This window comes from Physcomitrium patens, chromosome 6 (genome assembly GCF_059467195.1).
Source record: "Physcomitrium patens ecotype Gransden chromosome 6, ASM5946719v1, whole genome shotgun sequence".
Lineage (NCBI taxonomy): Eukaryota > Viridiplantae > Streptophyta > Bryopsida > Funariales > Funariaceae > Physcomitrium > Physcomitrium patens.
The window spans coordinates 16,507,259-16,529,022 of record NC_143415.1 but is presented as its reverse complement, the minus strand read 5'-3'; the positions used below and the strand labels follow the sequence as shown (position 1 = coordinate 16,529,022).

At 36.3% G+C, this 21,764-nt stretch overlaps 4 protein-coding genes and 2 long non-coding RNA genes across 7 annotated transcripts; 2 read left to right on the top strand and 4 right to left on the bottom strand.

The window, feature by feature from the left end:
• The first annotated feature begins 786 nt into the window (after window positions 1-786).
• LOC112283191 (uncharacterized) lies at window positions 787-5,029 on the top strand. 2 transcript variants are annotated; one of them, XM_024521616.3, is made up of 12 exons: window positions 787-873; window positions 1,326-1,452; window positions 1,834-2,138; window positions 2,379-2,419; window positions 2,750-2,804; window positions 2,913-2,985; window positions 3,133-3,205; window positions 3,450-3,532; window positions 3,796-3,904; window positions 4,117-4,195; window positions 4,356-4,420; window positions 4,595-5,029. In XM_024521616.3, the coding sequence occupies exons 3-12, from the start codon at window positions 1,874-1,876 to the stop codon at window positions 4,652-4,654; spliced, it is 903 nt and encodes a 300-aa protein (XP_024377384.1). In that variant the 5' UTR covers window positions 787-873; window positions 1,326-1,452; window positions 1,834-1,873; the 3' UTR covers window positions 4,655-5,029. The 2 variants fall into 2 exon arrangements, with proteins under 2 accessions (XP_024377384.1, XP_024377385.1); XM_024521617.3 differs by having other exon boundaries at window positions 1,824-2,138.
• Window positions 4,804-5,872, bottom strand: LOC149989186 (uncharacterized). Its single transcript, XR_016503451.1, has 2 exons — window positions 5,732-5,872; window positions 4,804-5,560 (listed from the first exon to the last, which is right to left on the bottom strand). It is a non-coding gene; the product is annotated as an uncharacterized LOC149989186 (long non-coding RNA).
• On the top strand, window positions 5,491-7,022 carry LOC112283192 (thylakoid lumenal 17.9 kDa protein, chloroplastic). The gene is made up of 4 exons (XM_024521618.3): window positions 5,491-5,810; window positions 6,051-6,168; window positions 6,292-6,361; window positions 6,569-7,022. Exons 1-4 carry the CDS (start codon window positions 5,491-5,493, stop codon window positions 6,799-6,801), a joined length of 741 nt encoding a protein of 246 aa, XP_024377386.1. The 3' UTR covers window positions 6,802-7,022.
• A 771-nt stretch (window positions 7,023-7,793) lies between these two features.
• Window positions 7,794-9,751, bottom strand: LOC141044372 (uncharacterized). Its single transcript, XM_073534592.2, has one exon. It carries the CDS (start codon window positions 9,032-9,034, stop codon window positions 8,018-8,020), a length of 1,017 nt encoding a protein of 338 aa, XP_073390693.1. The 5' UTR covers window positions 9,035-9,751; the 3' UTR covers window positions 7,794-8,017.
• LOC112283190 (uncharacterized) lies at window positions 7,794-10,822 on the bottom strand. The gene is made up of 3 exons (XM_024521615.3): window positions 10,060-10,822; window positions 9,789-9,933; window positions 7,794-9,365 (listed from the first exon to the last, which is right to left on the bottom strand). Exons 1-3 carry the CDS (start codon window positions 10,168-10,170, stop codon window positions 9,202-9,204), a joined length of 420 nt encoding a protein of 139 aa, XP_024377383.2. The 5' UTR covers window positions 10,171-10,822; the 3' UTR covers window positions 7,794-9,201.
• Window positions 10,823-12,061: 1,239 nt separating this feature from the next.
• Window positions 12,062-12,834, bottom strand: LOC112283193 (uncharacterized). Its single transcript, XR_002970036.3, has 2 exons — window positions 12,520-12,834; window positions 12,062-12,217 (listed from the first exon to the last, which is right to left on the bottom strand). It is a non-coding gene; the product is annotated as an uncharacterized LOC112283193 (long non-coding RNA).
• Between the last annotated feature and the right edge of the window lie 8,930 nt (window positions 12,835-21,764).

Below are 21,764 nucleotides of genomic sequence, written 5' to 3'. Positions count from 1 at the left end.
GTTTACTTTTAATAATAATAATATTTTTTAGAAATTATTTAGTTTATTTTTTTTCTTTTGTGAATATTAGTAATATTTTTGACAAAGTATAATAATTAGTATACATTTTTAAATTATATTACAATATTTACAATTTATTATAAGCTTTGAGTAGTTCTAAAGAGATTTCATTAAATAATTTTGTACTAAATTTTTTTCTTAAGGTTTTATCAAACACTATGAAAATTTAAAAATTCTTTGGAAGAGTGTATTGTCCTAAATCATAAACTATAACACATCAGGAATCTTTTAGAGATATATTGAAAAATAATGATTTATATATAGATTAAAAATATATTTTTAATAATCTTCATATTATGATTTGTAAAATTTTATAAAATAAAATTTGTAATATTATACTAAAAAATTAGTAGTAAATATATTTTTATATTCCAAAAAAATCTTCCTCAAAAGAAGATATTCACGTTTTCCTCCCACGTAGATTTTCGGATTCTTCACCATTGCGAATGACAAAGCTTAAGGGTTATATCCCCGGACGAATGAATCTAACGGATGACAAATGGATGAATGTACCATGCTAACAAGTTCAGCAGCTGAAAAGGAGTGGTGTGTCACCTGTTTAACTGCTGAAGCATGAATACATTCATCCACGTAGACAGACACTGGATGAATGTAGAGTTCGGAAATGCGGCATTGGAGGACCTCGGAGGCGACTGAGGAGCGAGCAAGCGAGCACAGTGTGGATAAGGCCGCGATCATCATCTTCTTCTTCGAATGCACCCCAATTTGTGTCTCGATCGGTGTTTTTAGGCCCCTGCAGTATCGATCTGCGTGGATGCTTCTTACATGAACGCTACCAGTTCGCGAATAAAGGTGCGTGTACTGCATGGCCATCAAATTTTAGTGTGTAGAAGAGAGTGTTATCAAAAATGGCTTACTCTCGGCTTCAACGGCTTCTGAAGTCTGTTTTCGCTGCCGGTTTGCATCTGTTTGCCGGCGTAATTTAACGCCTGCTATAGCATTTCGAGCTTGCTTTGTGGCACAATCTCAAAGCATACGAATATTTGAGTCGGAACAGTTAGAGTTTCGAATGCTGTGATTGGAACCTAATTTTTCTTGTCTTGCTGATTAATCATGAATGTCCTCACTTTCCGAGCATTGTTGTGAATTATTTGAGATGTCCCTCGAGCACAAGTTGCCTAGTTTCATTGAATGTAGTACGAGGATACGTGAGGATCATTTGAACGTTGCGCTTACAGAAATGGCACTTGAATCGGGATTTGAATTGTATTGAGCTCACAAGTCTTGTGTCCTTAATTTGTCAGGAACCTTTGATCTCCTAGTGTTGAAACACTGGAAGGGAATTTCGGATAGAAAGGAATGAAGGCGATGGTGTTGTCACTTCAATTTTGATCTTACAATCGCCTGTGCAAATTCCCTGTGGACTTCCAGGTAAAACCGCTGCTGAAATTTATCTATTTCGAGAATAGTAGAGTTACGGATTTCTTATTATTTTTTGTCTAGAATGTTTGTTTCATGAAGCTTTAGAGGATTTGGTTGGCCTACAGAATTACTCTAAATCCTTACGCCCCTTGAAGCTACTGAATGCACTTTGGCTGTACCAATTATTGGTTGGATTATCATCCAAAACTACAGGGTTCCACTAGACATCGTCTTGCAATTTCTCCTAACGAGATTTGCGAAGAACATAGCACTTGCAGTTTTTTTTTCTTGTTCGCCGAGGGCAATGTGTCCACGGCTTCGAGGTAGACCTCGCTAGAAACTTTTTCTGAATATCAGCGATGATTTTAACGTTACCGTAGCTTGGAAAAGGTAAGCGAGGGGCGCGAGAGTAGCGAAGTTCAACCATACCATGGCGGCCCTTGCTATTGCTAGTGTCCCCACGAAATGTTTCGTCCCTGCACGAGAGACTGCGCCTCGGCCATGCCATCTGGAAGTCCACCAAAGATTTCAGCTACCTGCCGCTCGGTTAATCTTCCAGCGTTGTTGTACACTAAATGCACCTCGATTTTCCGAAAAGAGCTTTCGTAAACATTTTAATTACGTCACAGCTGCTGGCAGTGGCCAAAATCTATCGACAACGAATTTGAGTAAGGACGCACAGGGAGAAGAACCAGGTAATACAAGGCTGCTTTCAAGTTGCAAAGTTTTATGTATGAGGGATTTGTCCTTACTCCTTTTCAAGTCAGCCTTTTGTTCGTATGAATGTTGTAGTATCATGTACATGATCAATAAGTCAATTTATCAACATAGAATTTATCACCCGCATCAGGGATCAGTGCTTGTCTTGAGTATTGCACTGTGCATAATCGTCCACATGAAATTGATTTATGAGCATAATAATCGCTTCTGTACAGTGGCTGAAGAACCAAGTCCAGATTTTGACCTATTATTGAAGGTAAGATGCTTTGTGCACGTAGCGTTCTTTCCAATTGCATAGAATCTCAGGGCTTCTAGCATTGAACCTCCTTCCCCTTAATTCTACGAGACATTGATCATGTACTAGGTTTTGAGAATTTGGCTGTGTCTTTTCTTCTCTTGCAGATCTCATTTTTGTTTTATCACTATCCTTTAGATTGTGTAATTCGGCAGGTCAATCTGAAGGGCAAAGGTTTTATTTTCAGGCTTTCACAATATTACTCTAATTGTGAGGAGCTAGTTTTCATTACCGACGTTTTCTATCCACTACTAGTCATTAGATCTAATCATGTCTCTTCTTTCTTTGCAGGAAAAGGCAGATGAACTGCGAGATGAACTGCAGGGAACCTGCATATTTCTTATCGGTAAAAGGCTCAAAACTATATCGCCGTGAACAAATCGATTCAAGTAGAGATTTTTAATTTTGAATTTTACTCGATTCACAGCTTATGTCTAAGGCTATTCATTTTTAGGTATGATGGACAATGGAAAAGCTTCCGTAGGGAAGATGTTAGCGAAAGAGCTCGGCTACTACTTTTTTGACAGGTTTTTATTTACCTTTCTTAGAATTATTACCCAAAAAATTTACATTTTGGCTCGCTATACGAACAATCTGGCGAATACCTAGTTGGTTGCAGTGGGTCTTACTTTGTCTTTCTTAATTTACTTGCCATGTTCGTGTGTACTTCGCAGCAACGACCTAGTACAACAGGCGGCAGATGGAGAAGAAATATCTGAAAACGAGGAGGGCTATAGAGAGGCCGAGGTACATTTTAACTGGAACCGATTTCTTCCTTCACATGCTCTATTGATAATATAGACGAGTATCCCAAGTTCCACGCATTCAGTGCGTCGCTTGATGAAGAGTTGTGATGTAGGGTGTACTGGTTTTTTCTTTTTTTCTCTTTTTCAGTCATCCCCTTTCGGGACGTAGTTCTTGAGTTACTGCATTATTGAGTCCTTACTCGATTTTATGACATCTTTTTGACCAGTGATGCTTTGATGTGTAGACTGAAGTGCTCAAACAACTGTCTTCGATGGGTCGCTTGGTCGTTGCCACAGGGGCTGGTACTGTACTAAATACAGAAAACTGGCAAGTATACCCATATGTTCTAAACTTGCTCAATGTTTCCTAATTCAAGGCTTGGTGATGGATGCATGGGTTTGGAATGGAATAGGGACTCTGCCTCACGCATTTGTCCATAGATTTATAAACTTCAAGATGGAGTGGCCTGGGATGGATTTATGAAGCTTAAATTTTAATCACTTCAATTCTTTCTTGGCGTGTCAAACTTATATGTTCATGCCCTAGAAGTAGCATATGAACTGCTCGTTGACCTCCGCGTGCCTACGCAGGGGTTATCTAAGGCATGGTATAGTTGTGTGGATTGATATCCCGGTGGAGACTGTAGCCAAGGATGCCAAGACTCGACAACTTCTAGTTCCAAACAGTTCAGATGATGAGGTATATACCGTAGCTATATGTTATTTTCTCTCAAGTACGAAAAGGATCTAATTATCATACGGGTTCGAACTAGGGCTGGGTTACACCTTGCATTGAGAAGCTGCACTGTTACAATTGTTCAATACAGCTTTTGTAATGTTGAAATTGTAATCAGAAGGTTGGCGCTGGGAAGGTGTAGCCGAAGAGCATTACTAAAGTTCATGTATTGACAGGCTTTGTCTAAATTAACTAAGATGTACGAGGAGAGGAAAGAAGTATACATGAACGCAGATGCCACGGTGTCAATTCAAGGTGCTTGGAATATCGATTTTGATGGTGTTTTATTGAGTAGCTGCTTGTTCATAATTTATAGTTCCGCTACAATTGTTGTGCATCTTCGGGTAGAAATAAATGCTCGTGCAGAGCCAATTTCTGATACTAAGTTCTTGTTATGTATTGTGGTGAGAGACAGTCTTACCTGCTCAGTTAGGAATCGAAGACTCTTCCTTGGTAACCCCAGCCATGACTGCGCTACAGGTTGGATAATCTTTCCTTTGTCATGAGATCGCATGACGCTTTACATACAAATATGCATGTCCCCTTGATGATGATTCAGGCAGGTCAGATTTGAGCTGATTCTCTGCTTTTTTTCCATCAAGATGTCTCGATGGAAATACTTATGTGAATCCATTTTCTTCGTGTTGGTGACAGGTGCTGAATGCAATTAGACTATTGGTCAAGGAAAAGCAAGCTAAAAATCTGCGCTTCTAATCAAGCACGCACTTTGTTGTCACCCATTTCAAGCAATGTGAAGAATCTTTTCCAGAGAAATGACAATGCACGAACCCGTGATTGAAGGAAAGAATGAACACGTCATGCATTTAGCAAATCACAACAACCAATCTACCATCACACCGCAGTAGAAGCTGTAAAACGTTATAGTTTTGCCTTGCTTCGTTCGAACCAGCACCAATTTTCCATGTAGGATAGTCTTTAGAGATGTACATACAGCACCACCGTTGACTATTGCTATTTTTTACAAGTGCTATTCGACTGTGAATTCGCAAGAGAGAACCAAACAGAGATTTCATTCACGGCTATCATGACATGAAAAGTTTCATCAGGCATAGACCTGACTTTTTAAAATTCGTTGTCATGGAGTATATGAGAAGGGCTTCCTTTCCCACCTCACCACTGCTCTCCTTAAATTTCCGAGATCAACACCACACTGATTGTCTCTGCCACACTGATAGTTCGGGAATCGACTGACGTTCCAACAAATAACTGTAAGGATGGAGATCTCCTGTGAGGAAGAAATCTCGCGTAGAGCAACAAAATGCACTTCAAACACAATACTCGCCAGTATGTTTCTGTAATCAGATTGATAACGGAATGGTTGGCAGGACGGAGCCCAGATGAAGGTTGGGTACGAATCCTTTTGCGAGTTGCCATTTGGTGGCAGCCAGCAACGCAGAGGATAACCAAAAGAGTCCGAAAATCTCTAGTTCGTCGTTCGCAGGGGCAACGCTTGCGGCACTTCAATATCTCCATCGTGTTCGTTGCGCGATTGTGATTTCTAGGCGAAACAGACAATCCTTTCATTCACGATGATTCCGCTCTGCTGCTCTTGTCGTCCCCAGAGTCACCTCTTTCAAGTCTTTGCCAAACCTGCCACTACTTCACCTAGAATCAGCCACCCAATTTGCAGAAATGACTCCAGATCAAGCGCTACTAAGGGTTCTTCTAACGCTGTTGCAGACCGAGTAGAATTGGGAAGAACTGGCGCAACAATTATCCGGAACGCGGTATGCACAGTGATGAGTGCGGCGACATTGATGTGGAACTTACCGGAAATGGCCGTGGCAGCCACACCTTATTCCCAGTCTCAGACTCAAACGGGGCGTCTGCAGATAGGTCTTCTCAACGGGTGAGCTTTCTGGCATTCTAGCCCTCTCCTTAATGCAGTGCTACATCTTGTCTATTTCCTGCTTTGATAGGCTTCCGACTGGCTTCGCGAATCAGAATGGATATTCAAAAATTCAAGGGATGGGTCTTTCTCTAGCGGCTGGGTTGCCAGGTTAAACAAAATTGGCTGGCTATTAAACGGTGCCCGAAATGAGAATAGCTGGTAGAAATGAGTGTGTGGTCGGAATGCTGGCCTTCGCAGGCGAATCCGCGCATGTCCTCTCGACATCAATCCCAATTGCGTCTCCACTTCCTCCAGCAACCAAGCTTACGCGTTTCCTTGGGAAATCCCTCCTTCAGACTCTGCCACAGCTACAAAGGTAAAAATTCATCTCGGCTAACAGATGTTGAAGCCCTGATTGTATTGCCCGTGTCACTTCCACGTTCTGTACTCTGAATTCTGAGACATTTACCCTAATTGGAAGGATATGACGGTGTGGCAGAAAATTGAAAACGCCATTTTAGGGACTCAAAAGAACGCACAGATTGTGAAGGTGGAAAACATATCCGACGGTACGCTGTATCCCACTTTTTCCCTCGCAATTATATCTCCTCTCTTCCATTTTGCATGAACAATTTGACAATGCAACTTGCTTGCTTTCAAGTTTCAAACGCGCTGCAAAACATCGAGGATCCGAGAACATCAGCTTTTATGAAGAATGACAATGTGATGTGCTTGTGACCACGTGAGTTCTTGTGAATTGATTGGGACTCCTATAGGGAAACGGTCTGGCAAGTACTTGGTAGCAGAAGTGGATGGTTTCTTGGGCCGTGACACACTAGAGTTTCTGGTGCGAGACGACATTGTGACATATAGATCCATGGCCAACCAGGTGAGGTATGTGTACCCTTTCACGACGCCCCTGGGTGATTTTGATGGTCAACAGAAGCACATCAAGACCTTGGGAGATGAACTGGGTTGGTTATTACCTGATTTTGATACCATCAGGTAGAATTGTAACCATGGGAGATGGTACTCGGAGTCCCTTCACCGAGGAGATTGTACTCGGAAGTAGTATATGACCAATTTTTAGACGAATGACAAGTTGAGAGCAACTCTCATTTCCTCCTTTACGATGGAATTGTGAGTTTCATGTCAGATTGGTGTTAGTGAGCTTTTCCTTTTCCCGGTTTTTGGAAGTTTTGCTTTAATTGATGTTGCGGAGTTGCTACAGCTTCTGACTAAGTCCCATGAAATTGTGTGTGATTTCCTGTTCATGGCGCTTGGGTATCAAGGCATGTGATACGTAAGACGTAGATTCTGATTTTCCAGAGCCTGTGCCTTGGGGGTGTTGTGTTGTGTCTGGCACAGGAGATAACTGGTTTAGCACACTTTTGGGTTACCCTAAATTGATGTACAAAGTTGGTAGGATCTTTTCATAGAATTTGAGGAGCAGATAAGTAAGCATCTCTTCAATTCTCATCAGAGGGTGTCACATCCTAGAGCGAGCGTTCCCTCTCCTGCTGTGTTCTATTTATGGCATTTGACTATGATCAAAGATGCAAGGAAAACAATCTACATTGCATCCCTCCCACTTCCATGAAAATTCCCCAACAAATCTCTCTCTCGCTTAATATTCTCTTCCCAAGATGTTTTTTTATGTGCGTTCTAAGCTATTTTACTTTTGTTACACATAACAGCAGAGCTAGTGCAGTGTCACAAAGAAGTTGGAAAATAGAGAATGTATAAATTTGCTACATCTCTTCCATTCGCACCCTCCCTCTGCAAGAATTCGGTTTTTGCTGAATCTTTACGAAATGTGTTCAGCCCAAATTGACTTTTAATACAGGACTTGTTTTACATCACATCCATAGGAGCAACATCGTTGAAAACTTTCGAGGGTAAAACTACGTGAAACTCTCTGACTTCCTGAGGTCTTTCGCATCGTGTATACCAGTTAACATGCGAACGTGAAATTTGATGGAGGATAATAGGGCCTGCATGTGTAGTAAAACCTGGGAGATGCAATTTGGTAACAGAGCTGCTCAAGCGCAGCTTCCATCTACAATCTCATATTCAAAAAAAAACTAAGCCTAAAATTTACAAGTCATCCAGTCTGGTACGTAATCCCTGTCTGCAACTTTATCTACAACAGTCAGACCGCTGAGCTTGATGCACCGCCAATGTTGGAGAATTCAACACAAAACCGTAATCTAAAGAAGAACTACTTAAATCTCCTCCAGTTCGGCTTCTAGGGCTTCCAATGAGACAGGACCCTTAAGGGGCATATATTCTCCCAAATAGCCATCTAAGTGCTCCGAGAGCGCGTACCGATCGATGCTTTCGTTGTGATATGACTTGCATACGAAATATACAACTGTTTGCACTAGGATGCCAATCAGAGTCACAGCCGTCCACAGCAGCAACAGCATCAATCCGAAGAAGACCCTGCCAACCAAGCTCTGCACATGATGATGCGTCCTCACCATGAGGTTGTACATGAACAGGACGAGGAAAGTGCACACTGTGTAAATGAGGAACACGCAGCATCCTATCCATCTCTTGCCCTTGACGAGCTCAGAGCTCTTCTTTAGCGCGTCAATGCCATAGCTGCCTTCTAGAACGGACACCACACTTGCCAGATGCCACACCACATTGAAATAGAACAGAAAGGTGTAGAATACTATCAGCACTGGAATGCCAAGAAACAGCACGTTCATGCCAGTAGCGTGTTCTAACGCGAGTAGTAGGAAGAGCACCGTGAAGAATGCGACGTAGTATAAGAAAATTAGCACGTGAGCCCAGAGGAAGGTGAAAAACAGACGCTTCCAGACCTTAGGAACCACGCTAATAACCTTCAAATAGGATAACCCTTTTCCTGTGTAGATGCTGGCCACACTGTACACAATGGCTGCTGTTGAGAGAAGAGAGAACGCTAGGACGAATATTACGTAGACGACTGTTATCACACCTAAGCCGAAAAGCTCAGCATCCAGACGGCTTTGGGTCTGAGCTCTTGCAGCTGAGCCTGCTTGTTCCATGTCAAGCTCATTTGAGTCCCAGTGGATCTTCCGCCATAACGGGTGAGTTATCAAGTCGTGACAGAAGATAACAGCACCGAGGGGCAGCACCAGAGTTAGAGCTAAGGAGAAGAACAGACGTAAGTGTAGTTGCAAAATGTTATATGCCTCCTTGCAGATTCCTACCACACCTAAACTGCGCATTTCATCCGGTTCCCTGTCCATTATGCGAGACCACAACGCAACCTGAAGCACCTCTCACAATCCAAAAAGGTGACGACCGATCCAGATCCCTTCACACTTGATGATATTGGGTGTCTCACGCTGCACCAACTTTACCCTCACAAGTCTGTCGTAAAGGTTCCGCGAGAAAGGCCACAATGACGTTTCCACTAAGTGAGATAGCCTGTGTCCAGAACATACAGCGCAAAGACGTTTTGTTCACGTATCCCCAATCCTTCTTTCGCAGCTTCTGTTCGAGATCCACAAAGAAGCCCTAGGCTGAATGCGGTAGCCGCTCTGTTCTCGAATGTACAGAATTCAACGGCACGAGGAGCTGCAAACACGCGAAGCCTACCAATTATTCAGCAACAACTAAAATCCTTCGATTCACGAGACGAAGAAGACGGCCACGAACCTCGCAAAAAAACAACTCATAAAGCAACCATTCAAGGGACCTAGGGCTCAATGCAGGAGATGGATAAACCGTCAATCACGTCACAATGTACACAAATTTCACATAGCTCAAATACTCGGTTCAAAAACGACTACAACTGCAAAACAGAACTAGGGTATTGCCAAAAAACCAACCAAAAAAACCCAACACAACCTTCCAACTTCAACACACTGTCACACTAACATAACAATAATCCAACCCAATAGGATACAACATGTTACACATCTAACAGACGCCGCAAAATCGGAAAACTCCGAGAAAGGTAACGCGGAATGAAGAAACGTGATACCCAAGCAAACCCACCTGCCAAGTCTAGCTGAAACACCAACGGCAAATGGGAACTGCTACCGATCCGTCCAGTAGATGAAAACGATCGACAGCGACAACACGCACGAAGGACGGTGCAAAAAGACGCGACTCTGCGACAGGGGGAGGAGGAAAAGTATGTCTGCAGTAGCAAAGACAGATATAAGCCCTCCGAGGAGTTTGCAGGAATCATGCAGGCCAGGTGGAGCCCAGAGCCAGCTAACTTATCGGATTGGCAACCAGATTAGGTTCCGTGTTGATCACGTACCTCACTGCTCTCTCTCTCTCTCTCGATTGCTCTCTCGCTCTCGATTGTTTCCTCGCTCATTCCTCCAGACGAGTCACAATGTGCTACGCATTGCAGGAGACTAGTCAACATGTGCAATGCATTGTAGGAAACGAGAGTAGAATGTGTGTGCCAGTAGGCTCCTCCACAAGAATATGTGCAACGGTTGTCTATTTCTGAGCAGCGTACGGTTATGGACGGATCGTCGACAGCAATCCCTGCAGCGGATGAGATCCAGCGAGAGTGTGTGAGGTTTTTGCTTCCCTGCTTTTCTATAGGAGATGAAATTATGGTAGGAATTATCTCTGAGGAAGTACAATAGTTTTTTGCTTTTTCACGATTAAAGAAAGTTGACGCTCGTTGAAGTATATCAACCTTAAGATTTGTTTTTATTTTTCTCGCCTTGAATTACAATGACAATTTGGATTGTCGAAGAAGCATGGAACTGTTCGCTCTTGAATCACTATCATGGATGTGAATATTCAAAATATGATGCTACTAAACTGCCACTGGCGTTGAGTCCACTTCACGTAGGGCATGTCCAATCCCTAAAATCCGGAATCGGCAATCCCTGTTTTACACATTTGCAAGCTTTTGGAAACAAGAAAAGAGGGCGTCGTTTCATATTCTGTCTTACTTGTTCATTGAATACAGCTCTACGAGCTGCGAATGCTAGGTCAATTGAGCTACATTAAAAGTACCTTGAGTACCATTTGAATGTTATGAACTTTTGCTGGATCTGGATTCTCCATTCCTCCTCTGAGTCTCGTACCTCATGCAACATGACGATAAAAATCTAGACAAGAGCTTCTGTACTAGAAATTGAACAAGAAGATCGTGTAGATCTGGGTGATATTCCTGAGCATTCACAACCCGTTGGCGTTGAGCTTGATAAAAGTTAGTCTGGAGTGCTGATCTCTTCTACTTTATTTTATGGCTCGACATTCCTAACTGATCCATGTCTTCTTGCTGAAAGCATGCGGCTAACTCAGCACGCTTCGAACAAGGGGCTGTGCTGACCACATTCTTTGCCATTCTTGCTAGATTCACATTGCCGGCACAAAGTGCATTGAAAGTGCAAAAGTGAAGAACTCGTGTGATTAATGGCAGCAGCTGGGCTGTGAATAGTTCGGAGGATGTGGCTCACAACTAAAATCCTCAAAAATACACACCAGAACTGGTGTGAATATAATTGAAATGCGATATACTATGACTCTTTGATTTCTTTTTGATTCTGGTCCAATCCTACTGGTAAGCTGTTGCTGTGACCAACCTCTCGATGTCTATTGAATGCTACAGACGTGACATATCTATTTCTGTAATAGCCATCACTGTAATTTATCAACAGGAATATGTTTCCAAAAGGCTTGGAAGACTTTTGAGTTCATGTACTTCTCAAATTCAACATTATATCAGAGGTGAACTATTGAAGCTGGTGAGAGCCTCTTGTGTTTAAAAGCTTGTATCTAAAAACTAAACGAAATCTGAAAGCTCTATTCTATTATAATTCTGAGATTTGTATTCATAAGTGCCTTGTCTAGTTAAGAGTGGTGAAGCGCAGTACAAAAACCAAAGATATCTTGATGAAAATTCCCTGTGGAACCAACCTTTTCATACAGATGGCTAACAACAATTCCTAACTTTTGTAGCTCCGGAAAACCTTCCATGTTCACCGAAAATGCTCAGATATGAGATCTATTTCATTTCCAGTGACCCAAAGTAAGTGCATCACACACTGAGACTGAAGTACCTTGTAGAGTTCGCAATTGAAGATATGCAGAAAGAGTAGTATGTGAACTTCGATCATGTATCTTTAAACAGAAAATGTAATGAGAATCGGCTTTCAAAACATGAGAAAGAGGGAGAGATCTGATGATACTTCATCTTTGGGTGCAAGATCTTTGAGTGCTTCAAAAGCCAACTACTCAAAGGTGGAGATGATCAATCGGCTGAAAATGTTCACCAAATTTACCACGACCAATCATAGAAGGCAACCTTTGTCCATTATCTTAAGTCCTAATACAATCACCTCTGCGAAACTTCTCACCAGCAAGTAAAAACCCTAACTGCTGCCTCTGCGGGTTTACAGGACCCTGTTATTGGGACCCCATTGTCCATGCAACTCGAAACCTTCTGAACGCTAACACGAAAACACCCAGTAAACGAATATCAGAGCGTAAACAATAACGACAATACATTCCTTGAAACTGATGGCCATCCTAGCAGCTGAGAAGCCGAAAGAACTACAACCCGATCCAGGGTAAAAGGACAAAGATGAGGCAGAACATTCTCAGCATATATACTGCAGTTCATTACAGAACTCCGCCTTCCACATTACTTGTAGAAATCGCTGCCACCCATCCCATGATAAAGACCCCAGAATATCCAAAATCATGTTGCAAATAAGTAAGTCAAATGACTAAGAGCAGACCACGGCCTCACCGTTTCTGATTCTACTAGGACTTTCAGAGCAACAACAACGTCGGCTACAATGTAAACTTCCGTGTTGAAGAAAGTCGGCGATCGAAAACCAACCCACCCACCCGATACCTTCACTTCACTGGTGAAGTGAATCCTGTGTCAGCTGTGTGCCGAGGGCCATGCCAGACTGATACTTTGCCAGCTTTGGTGTTGACACACCCATGAGGCCAGAAGGGACACAACCAGAGACCAGACTGGAGAGAAGACAGGTAGAACAACGCCACTTTTGGTTGAGCTTCATATTCTGGCCAGCATTGCAAAGCATCAGCTTCCGCAAACGAAAGGGGGAAATAATGCTGCTGCTGCCCTGCAGTGAGGGACCAAATCTCTGCCACCAGCTCTCAAGGACTTTAAATTGTGGCGCACCATGATGTGGCATTCTTCTTCAATTGTCTTTTTTTTCCTTTTGATGGATCCACTGTGTCTGGCCACCTGTTTCTTTCCGCAACTCACAGTACACACTCAGCCTCGTAGAAAGCTTCTTCAGAAACCTCCTGAGTTGTGTATGTCAGCTAGATTACTAACACCCAACTATTGCTTTGGTTCTGTGACCTAGATTGCTCTTCATGAAAGGTACTTGTTAATGGGCGCCAGACATGGTGGTTTTGACAAAGATCCCAACAAACTCAAACTCACCCCGTTGGCACTGTTCATTTGTTCCCATTGAAACAAGTGAGTTAGGGTACCTTTTCCTATTGATGAACGCAGCAGAGACCCAGCAGAGTACATCTCAGGTCATCGTTTCAAATGGAATGAAACACATTAATCAACATTTGACAGTTATATATTTGGGAAAATGAATAAATAATCAATCATTTGTTTGGAAAGTGCCTTACGTCATCATAATGTATTTATATCATTGATTCTAAATAAGATCAAGTTCTTTTAAGATTTTAGACTATTTTTAAATTTCCATCCATTAAAAAATGTAGTTTGTTAGAAGAAATTCTTGTCATTTGGTTGAAGCACATTTACAAATATACATTTCATTTAAAAATAAAAAAATAAAAAAATGAATAACCAAAAGATTCAATTCTATCTTTTTATCTAATTATGTATAGCTTGAATATGAGATACTTAAATTGCACTTAAATTGCTTATAGAATAGATATTAGGTGGTACAAAATTACTTCTCTATTCTATTTGAGTGTGATAACTTTGATTTATTTGACATAATATATTTGACATTTTGTATCTAAGATTTTTTATATTATTTTTTTATTTTATTTTTTTTGTAAATTTCAAATATAGATTTATGTATGAACTATCAATATGTCACTATACGTGGTGGATTATGCTTTATAAAATTAGTGATAACAAAAAAAAAAAAAAAATTGTTTGTATTACATTTTTATTTTATTTTTTAGAAAAAATATCATATATATATATATATATATATATATTTATCCCTAAAATATGCTAAAATATCAAAAATATCCATATATTTTTAATAATAGAAAATCTACCTCTTGTTTTTATATTAATAGTAAATTTATCCTCAAATAAGATAAGGTATCACCAATCTTTCTTTTTAATCATCATTTGGGGTCCAAACTGTGTGCATTTTGTTGTACAAATTTTGGCCTTGTCTAGTTTTTGATTTTTCAATAATTACAAAAATATTACCTCTTTTTCTTCTATCAATTTGTAAAGCATAAGGATGATACAACTTGTAGACTCTAAACTTATCAATGTACTTGTCTAATTTAACTACATCTTTGAATACTTTTGGTGATCAATTAACATAAAAAAAAAAAAAAAAAAAAAAAAAAAAAAATGTACTAGTCAAATCCATCATATACTATAAAAATTTTATATTATTGCATCAATATAATAAAGAATTATATATTTTAGTGACATCCAAAGTGAAGAATAATTATTCTTCTCGTAAGTGTAAAGAAAGTAGTTTCATAGATACTGAGATTAAAAACTGACAAATTGATAAAGAAATTGACTTGATGGCTATAACTTGTGATTTTCAAATCCAACCTTTTGCAACTTAAGGATTTTATGATTTAAAGATGGAAACAATTAACATAGATGCCAAACAAGTTGAATTTATTTTCTCCCAAGTTTACATTCTATAAGTATTTGTGATAAATATTAAAAAAAATAAAAATAAAGGATATAAATTCTACATTTAGATCCATGCCAAATCAAAGCTCAAATCTCACATCTATGGTTATGCTTAAATTGCATGACAAGAAGAGCCTTACATGCTAAGATTGCCAAGATTTTGCAACAAATGCATAATCCAACTATTTTTCTTCCTCTACATCTCTTCCATGTATAGAATGTGTCAAGGATATAAATCTCAAAGAACTAAAGATTCAATATATTTTTAAATCACTCAAAAAGACTAACTATTCAAAGATAATAATATATAAAACTAAAATGACTATTATCAAAGATAAAAAGATTAAAAAAATCTTGAAACAAAATAAAGGATTAAAAAGACATTGACAAGAATGAAAAAGGCATCATTCTTGCCTCTATATATACTATCTAATTAAAAGCTATATGGTAATGTTCTATAGAACCTCCAACATGAGTCAAACTTATAAGACATGTAAATTAGCTTGTAAGGCAAGTTTTCTAAATATGTGCTATATAGTTAGCTTATAATACAAACTACCAACATGTATAATACATGGCTAACTTATTAGCCAAATGTTCAATCTACCAATCACTTTTAGACATATATAAAGGTGAAACTATATCTATAAGATATTATTATATTAATCTATTTTTATCTATTTTTATTTAAATATATTACTTAAATAATTATTGAAATAAATATATATATATATATATATATATATATATGATATTATTTTCTTCTTTTTCCTTCTTTTAAGGGATGAGTTCCATAAAAAGCAATGATCATAGGTTAATGAAATCTAAGGTGCAAAAAATTGTATTTGCCACATATTCTAATCTATGTTCTCTTCAAAGATAGTGTCACGGACATACATGTATAAATCAATAATTATCTATATAATTAGATAAAAATAATTAAAAATAGGTTAATTCTGTATTATCTTCTATAATAGCTTCTTAGAAGCTTCATAGATGCTACTTTGACTTTATAGGTATCTATAATTGATTTTTTAGGTTGGAAGCGTGGTCAACAAGTTAGCCATTTGCCACATATATTAGTAGCTTGAAGAATAAGCTAACTATCTTGTAAGCTAAGGCATGTGTCTTGCAAAGTCAACACATATTAGAGGTCCTATAGAACATTACCACGTAGCTCTCAGTTAGATAATATATATAAAAATAAGAGTGAAGCCTTCTTCACTCTTGTCAACTCATTTTTTACTTCTAGTCTAGATTTAAGAGTCTTTAATTTCTTTATCTTCTAGCAATAGCCATTCTAATTTTTTTTTAATATACATACTATTTTATTTTTATTTTTTCACTTTTCTTTTTACACAGATTTCATAGGTTTATACATCTTCTTCCAGTTTATTTTCTTGACAAATTAATAAGAATACATTTAGAATATTAAAGCTTTATCTTCTCTTGATTAAGAATAGATTATCTCTTTCTCTTGATAAGCCATAAGCATATTAGAAGTTGTAGATTACCTTCTTTTAAAGTAATATTATTTTTAGTATCTTCTTTATTCTCAAGTCATCTCTTTTTCTTATCTTGAAAGATATTAGATATTTATTTTCTAAATATTATCATGGCAGAGCTTGTTGAAATGAAGAATGCAATGGCATAAATGTAAGAGCAATTGAGGGAGTTAATGCTTGTGATGAATCAACTCAATTTATGACTACAAGGAGCAAGAAGAATGGTAAGAAGTGAAGATATAGATCTGATTGGAATTGCTTCAATATCTACATCCAATCATGTCTCTTCTCCTATGGTAGAACATTCTTCAATATTAGAAAATCAAGAATTTTCCTGCTTGAGAAATTTGATGGCATAAGATCCAAGTTTTGAGGATTTATTAATCAAGTACAACTTGTGATTGAACTTTAATTTCAAAGCTATCCAATTCCAATATCTTAAGTTAGATTTATTAGTACATTTCTTTCAAATTCAACATTATTATGGTTTTCATCTTTATTTGAATGACAAGATCTAATATTAGAGAATTAGGAGGTTTTTTTGGTGGAATTTTGATCCATGTATGAAAAGCATGATACAACTTATGTTGCAACCAACAAGATCCATATTTTACGACAAAGCAATGAATCTGTAATATTATATGCTTCATAATTTTGACAACTTACAACTGATATCAAGTGAAATGATGCTGCATTTATTAGCCAATTTTTCTATGGATTATAATATGAGGTAAAAAAATTAATGCTCAACTTACTTAAATTTCAAACATTGAATAAAGTAATTTATTTTGTTGTAAAGTATGACAATCAAATATTTGAATTTCAATTTCAGAGTCAAACAAATATGCTTCAATATTATTATAATTCAATGGCAACACCAATGCCTCTTCAACACATACATTTGAAAGTAGAGGATATGTAAATTGATGTAGTTTGTTTCAACTTCTTACTAAGCAAGAAAAGATTCACTGCCATTAGGAAGGATTATGCTTATATTATAGAAAACCTAAACACACTATTCAATATTGTCCAAAGAAGCAATGTAATTATAAAATGAAGAGTATAAATGTCAAAGAAGCTAATACATCAAAAAATGAATTTGTCTAGCTCTAATAGATGCCATGCAACTAGAACCTTATACAATACTTAAAGAAGGTCTTATTTTTTCCTCAAAACCCTCTCTTTGTTTTATATTAAATATTATTTTAGGATCTAAACATTACAAAGCCTTTGTCTTGTTAGATTTAGGAGTCTTAGTATGTTTCTTAGATGAAGAATTAGCTAAAAGACTTAACATATTTTTAAGAAAGAAAACAAAACTTATTTATGTAGAAGTTATAAATAATCGTCCATTATCTTTTGAAGATATTACATATAAAATCCTTCTTATAGAAATAATAATCAATAGTCATAATAGCTTTGTGATATTTAATATTATTAGATCTTTTTCTAATCTAATTATTTTAGATTTATCATGGTTACAAAAATATAATCTTTTAATAGATTAAAATTTTTTTATTTTTTATTTTTCTAAAAGTATAATTAAGAATATAATTAATTAAGTAGAATATCATAAGTCTAGTATAATTAAACGTGTATTTGTAGGTGTAAGAGCTTTCTTATATGCTGCAAAAGAAGGATCATCTTGTGTCATTTATGCCTCACCCATTTCTAATGATGCAAAGACTTTAAGTGGCATTTCAAGCAAATATCAAGAATTTCAAGATATAATTTGAGAAAAAAAATGCACATATTCTTCCAAATCATTGTCCCTATAACTATTCAATTGACCTTCAAGAAAGAGCAGAACCGCTATTTGGACCAATCTACAGTTTATCACAAAATAAGTTGGCTGAACTTAATATTGAAAAAAATCTAGCCAAGAACTTTATACACTATTTCAAATCTCCAGCATGATCTCCAATTTTATTTGTAAAGAAAAAAGATTGATCATTACGAATGTATGTTAATTATTAAGGATTCTACAAGATCACCATCAAGAATAAGTATCCACTATTTTTAATATCTAGACTTTTTAATCAATTGAATTAAGCTAAGATATATATAAAAATAGATCTATGAAGAGCATACAATCTAGTACACATCAAAAAAGGAGATAAATGGAAGATTACATTTTGAATCAGGTACAGACATTTCAAATATAATATCATGCCTTTTGAACTTACAAATGCACTAGTAGCTTTTCAACATCTTATGAATGATGTTTTTAGAGAGTTTTTGGATAATTTTATAGTTTTTTATCTAGATGATATCTTCATCTATTCTAAGAATATAAAAGAATATAAACTTTATATTTATTGTATATTACAAAAATTAAAGGATGTGAGACTCTATACCAAGATAAAAAAAAAAAAGTATATATTCTATACTATTCAAGTAAACTTCTTATATTACATCATTTCAAATGATGAACTTATGATGGATCTTAAGAAAATTTAAATTATTATGAATAAGAAGATCTCAAAAATGGTTTGAAATGTCCAATGTTTTTTAGAATTTGTCTACTATTAAATCTTCATCAAGGACTTCTCTCAAATTATAGTTCCACTTACATGTTTGACTTATAAACACAAACTTCAGTAGAATCAAGAAGTAAAAGTAGTATTTGAAGCTTTAAAGATAGCCTTTGCTTTTGCATCTATCTTATATCGCATTGAGTTTTCTAAGGCATTCTTTAAGGAAACACACACATCAAATTTTGCTTTGGATGATGTATTATTAAAAATAAGAATAGATGATAACTTCACCTAGTAGCTTTTTATTGCATAAAAGTTTTAGCAGTCAAGATTAACTATGAGATCCACAACAAAGAGCTTCTTGTTATTGTGGATTCTTTTTTAAAATAGCATCATTATCTAGAAGGCGCATTTAGTCCAATCATCGGGTATACAAATCACAAGCACCTCAAGTATTTCACATTTCTAAGTCTAGTGATATTTCTAAGTCCGGGTTCAAGAATAACCTACTTTATTTTAATAGATGTTTATATATGCTACAAGGAGAAGAACATTTATATGTTCCTCAAGCATTTCATAACTTTTCAATAGTAAGACATTTTGGATACAACAAGACTTTAGAACTAATATCCAGATTTGTTATTTCTATGAATTTTATTATGGAACTTCCAATCTTAGATTCGTGTGATTCTATATTTATAATAATAAATCATTTCACCAAAATGGCACATTTTATACTATAGACAAAATCTATCACAGATGAAAAAACCACCAAGCTTTTTTTTAACAATATTTAGCAATATCAAGAATTTTTGATAGATATTATATCAGATAGGGAGACTCAATTTATAATAAGATTTTAGAGAAATATTTTTAAGATTCTAAACGTAGATATAAAGCTTTTTTTGGCCTTTCATCCTCAAATTGATAGGTAGATAATGTGCATAAACCAAGTTTTGGAGCAATATTTAAGGTGTACCATCAATTATCAAGAAGACAATTGAAAAATCCTCTTACCATTGGCAAAGCTTGCTTGTAATAATATGATGCATTTTTCTATACAACAAACATATTTCTTTGTCAATTGTGATTACCATCTATAACTTGATACTATTGACTTTTCAAAAGTTGATAATCTTATGGCCGAAGGTTTTGCAAATTGTTTGTCTGAGCAACATGCAACAATAAAGGTGCAATTAAAGAAAGCTCAAGAATAACAAAAGATTAACGTAGATGCCTATCAAAAAGAACTATTATAATTCAATGTAAGAAACAAGGTATGGTTACTTCATCATAATATTAAGATTACTTATCTTGTGATAAGTTGAATCATTGTAAGCTTGAATCTTTTCCTATTTGTGAAAAAATCAATACAATTGCTTATCGATTACATCTACCAAAAGAAATGAAGATCCATCATGTCTTCTATATATCTTGAACTGTAAAACATTGTGAATATACCAAGAAGAAGATAAGCCCCACCTCTTCTTATAGAAGTGGATAATAATAAAAAATTCAAAGTGGAAGAAGTTCTAGATTCAAAGTAATGCCAAAATAAATTATAATATCTTATCTAGTAGTGTCGATATGATATTGGTGAACGCACATGAGAGCTAGTAAAGAATTTTATAAATGCAACAAAGGTGATGGAGGCTTTTTATTGACAACATCTATCAAAATTAAGATGAAGAATAATAAGGCTTTGCTATAAAAGAAATAAGGTCCAAAAAAGTTTGCATTCTACCTTCTATCTTTATTTGTAATTTTTGTATATTTGTCACACTAAGGAAATAGAGAACCAACAACCTGCGGATTTGACTGAAGAGCCTTTATTTTTTGACTTATCAAATAAGTTATTACAATTGCCATAACCTTCAAGATAACACAATCAAGATGAAGATCCTTAAGAATGACATATTCTTCCTTGAATAGATAACAATATCATATTATAATTGCTTATAATATGTAAAAAATTAATTAAAATATATATTATATTTATAAGTCTTGATGTAGATTAAAGTGGTTAGTAACTAAATTTAAAGAAATTTGATATAAGAAAATTTAATTGGAGGTTTATCTATTTTCATTATAGTGTTTATATTATGTAAGATTTAGATATTTAGAATGAAGTCTTGAGAGGAGATTAGAGCCTAATATCACAGACATACAATGAAAGAAGATTTTAGAAGGTTCTAGAAGATTCCAAAAGATTCTAAAAGGTACCAATAGATTCTAAGAAGGCTCTTGAAGGTTCTAGAAAGTTTTGACAAGTTCTAAGAAAGTTCTAGAAGGTCATAAGAGATCTTAGAAGGTTTTAGGAGGCTTTAAATGATTTAGGAAGTTACTTAACAAGGATCTTGGATTTGCTTTGTTCTCAAATCTTATAAAACTTCTCAAGAAGCTTCCTAGAATCTAATATATATAAGAGTCAAGGCTGAGGGGATCCTTAGTCTCGACAACTCACTTCTTGTAATCTAATTAGGATCTTCTTGCCTTGTATCTAGTTTTTGTTTTAATATCGAGTTAACTCCACTCCTTGGTCTTTAATCCTTCTTTTGTATATGATCCCTAACAGTTTATTGAGACTGCCATAAAACAATATTGGAAGCTTGATCTTTCTTGATAGAGAATGGATTACCCTTCTTCTTGGAAGTATTATAATATTCTAAAGGTTACAAATTACTTTCCTGTATACTAATTTTTTTTTTAATATTCTTTTTATTTCATTTCTTTATATATTAGATGAAGTTTTTTTCTTTTGAAGGCGTGTGTTTCTCTGATTTTTTATGGTAGAAGGTTAGATTCTATTATTAATGCTCTTGAAGCATTGAAGATTAGGATAGAGACTTTGTCAAAGCAGAATGAAGAATTATATTTGACTATACATAATGGTTAAAGAGTCACAGTGCCTCAACTACCACATCAAATTGTAACAAAGGTTCCAAATTCTCAAATGACTATGTGTACTTCAAACATAGAAAGTGTGTCTATTCAATGCAATGATATGAGAATAATAACAACAAAAGAAACAAGGATCATCCTTCAGGAAAAGTTTGATGGTACCCGCTCAAAATTTCGTGGCTTTGTAAACCAAGTACGAATAATCACCTTACTTCAACTTCAACAATATTCCATTGAAGCCTCTCAT